Source organism: Diaphorina citri, unplaced genomic scaffold (genome assembly GCF_000475195.1).
Source record: "Diaphorina citri unplaced genomic scaffold, Diaci psyllid genome assembly version 1.1 scaffold7942, whole genome shotgun sequence".
In the NCBI taxonomy this organism is placed as follows: Eukaryota; Metazoa; Arthropoda; class Insecta; order Hemiptera; family Psyllidae; genus Diaphorina; species Diaphorina citri.
Window position 1 is genome coordinate 1 of NW_007385318.1, and position 3,191 is coordinate 3,191.

The following is a 3,191-nucleotide window of genomic DNA, read 5'->3' on the forward strand; positions in this document are numbered from 1 at the left end:
GCGAGTTGATCTTTGTTTTTTTCGTATAATTTAAGGTCGTCAATATATAACAGGTGGTTTAATGTTTCCTCCGTTCCATCTGGCGTTTTGATGACAAATCCCATTCCACTCCGGTTTAGGAGGTAACTTAGGGCATTGATTGCCATGCAGAACCAGACAGGACTTAAGGAGTCTCCTTGAAATATTCCGCATTTGATCTCGATGTTATTTACTCTTATTATCCGATCTTGTGCCTGTATTGTTAAGTCGGTTTTCCATGTTGCCATACACGCCTGGAGTGCTTTTCTTATTCTGGGATGTATTTTGTACAGATCTAACACTTTTAGCAGCCATGTGTGTGGGATGGAGTCGAAAGCCTTCTTATAGTCAATCCATGAAATGGCGGCGTTTCTATTTTTTTCTCTTATCTGGCCTGTGATGATTTCATCCATTATTAGTTGGTCCTTACAACCTCGGCTATTCTTTCTGCATCCTTTTTGCTCCTCTGCTATTATGGCGTTGTGGTCTAGGTGTGTATTATATGTTAGATATGTTAGGAAGAGAGAACATTTTGGTTCAGAGCAAAACTCAAAAGAAGACTGAAAACTTTATTTATGAAAAGTAGCAAATCATTTCACAAAACCTCAGCGACTGGCCACAACAGTGTGCTGCTATTTTATTGTTAATTAGTGCAGTGAATATTTTGTAGGCGGTATTTAGGCAGGTGATTGGCCTGTATTTGCTGGGGTCTTACTTTTAGCAGCCATGTGTGTGGGATGGAGTCGAAAGCCTTCTTATAGTCAATCCATGAAATGGCGGCATTTCTATTTTTTTCTCTTATCTGGCCTGTGATGATTTCATCCACTATTAGTTGGTCCTTACAACCTCGGCTATTCTTTCTGCATCCTTTTTGTTCCTCTGCTATTATGGCGTTGTGGTCTAGGTGTGCTGCTATTTTATTGTTAATTAGTGCAGTGAATATTTTGTAGGCGGTATTTAGGCGGTAAGTGTACCATTTATTCGCCCACCTAAGGGTTTTTCCAGACAAAAACACTTATATCTCTGGTCCTAATTATTTTGGAATGGTTATTCCTTCTGTTAAGTCTGGAGGTATAATACTGGGGTTTTCTAACATGGTGTTGTAGATATTTAGCAATTTCTGGTGCACGGCACTAAGGTATTTCCACCAGTAGTTGTGTATTTTATCTGATCCACTTTGCTTCCAGTTGTCGTTATTCCTTCTGTTAAGTCTGGAGGTATAATACTGGGGTTTTCTAACATGGTGTTGTAGATATTTAGCAATTTTTGGTGCACGGCACTAAGGTATTTCCACCAGTAGTTGTGTATTTTATCTGATCCACTTTGCTTCCAGTTGTGTAGTCGTTTTAGTACCTCTGTAAGATTGGCTATTGTTAAATCGGGTGTATCCATATCGGGGACTGTTCGTGTTTGTTGTGCTATATCTTTTATCCACTCGGCCTCTTTGTTGTGTTCTTTTTGTTGACTCCATATATTTTCCCAGAAGCATTTCAATTCGGTTTCGTTTGGTAAGCTTGTTACTGCCTCTTTTTTATTGGTAAGATTTGTGTAGAATTGTTTCTGGCTTTTTCTAAACTTGTTATTATCTACCTTTCTCTTGTGGTTTTTCTCCCTTCTCTCCAGTCTGAGTTTTTTTACTGATAGTTCTTGTTTCAGGGTGTCGATCTCGTCTATTAGTTTGTTCCAGTTTTGTGTATTTATTTCCCCAGATCTTTTGTACCATATTTTGTGTGCTCTTAGGACTTTTTTGGCGTGGTTTGGCAGTTCTCTATACACTTTGTTTTTTACGTTGTTCAATATGGTGAGTTCGCTTCTTATTTTGGCTATTCGGTTTTCTATTTGTTGTCTCCATCGTGGTTTTCGTTCTATCATTCTGTATACTCTCGGTTTTGGTTTGACTTGTAGTAGGTCACATGTTGCTGCTGCTGCACAGTACACGAGGTTTCTGATGTCGTTTATGTTCTCGGTGTTGAGGCAGTGGTGGTTAGTTAGCGCTAAGTTTATGCCTGCACTCTGCACCCTTTGTGATGCAGATGCCTCGTCCCTATGTATGAGACGTTGCGTTGAATGTGCACAGTACACGAGGTTTCTGATGTCGTTTATGTTCTCGGTGTTGAGGCAGTGGTGGTTAGTTAGCGCTAAGTTTATGTTTGTTACCGTTTTCTTGATGTGCTTTTCGTTTTTCACTATTGGGATAGGTGGTCTATTCTTGAAGTTTATACCAGTATATAGGGTCAGGTTTCTTTCGAGTGCATCTTTGGCTCGACTGAGGTCCTCTGTATCTGTTATGGCTGCACTTTGTGGCGCTTCTTCAGTGATGTTGTTTCCCTCTTCTTGTCTTACATTCTCGTGTTCGGGTTGTCTGTTCTCAATGTTTCGGTCGTTCGGTTCGTTGTCTTCATCTTCTGTTTCTTCAGTTCTTGTGACTCCACGCTTTGTGGCGCTTCTTCAGTGATGTTGTTTCCCTCTTCTTGTCTTACGTTCTCGTGTTCGGGTTGTCTGTTCTCAATGTTTCGGTCGTTCGGTTCGTTGTCTTCATCTTCTGTTTCTTCAGTTCTTGTGACTCCACTGATCTGTTCTCTGACTTCGGCCTTCATAACCTCCAACTCCTCCGCAGTGAACCAGTTTTTCTTCATTATCGTATTTTTCTGGTTATTGAGTTGTACAGCTGTTAGTGGTAGGTCTGGTCTCATGGTGCTCCATTGTTCCTGCATCAGGCGCATAAATCAGCCTTCATAACCTCCAATTCCTCCGCAGTGAACCAGTTTTTCTTCATTATTGTATTTTTCTGGTTATTGAGTTGTACAGCTGTTAGTGGTAGGTCTGGTCTCATGGTGCTCCATTGTTCCTGCATCAGGCGCATAAATCCGCGCACTGGCTCATCCTCTCCTGATGTTGCTATGTAGTAGGCTTTCATAATGTCAATTCTGTCTTGTCTTGACCACTGCCTTCTTCGGTTCTGTCGTGGGTGGGAGTTTGGTTCCTCCAGTGACCCATCGAGGAATATGGATGAGGATGATGGTTGACTGTTGCCAATTCTGATTTGTTCGGGCTGTGCCCGACGAGAGGTCTGACGCATCTCTCGCCGCTGACCGCTCGCTCTGCCTTCCCCAGGGTCAGCTCCAAGGTCGGGGGCCTCCTCGGCCGATCGCATTAAGTTTATCTCATTATAA

At 41.9% G+C, this 3,191-nt stretch overlaps 1 protein-coding gene across 1 annotated transcript; it reads right to left on the reverse strand.

Moving 5' to 3' along the window:
• Positions 1 to 2,361: 2,361 nt before the first annotated feature.
• LOC113472751 lies at positions 2,362 to 3,172 on the reverse strand (the record flags this gene model as incomplete). The annotated part of the gene is made up of 2 exons (XM_026832536.1): positions 2,759 to 3,172; positions 2,362 to 2,618 (listed from the first exon to the last, which is right to left on the reverse strand). Coding segments are annotated over exons 1-2 (671 nt in total), but the record flags the coding sequence as incomplete, so codon positions are not given.
• Between the last annotated feature and the right edge of the window lie 19 nt (positions 3,173 to 3,191).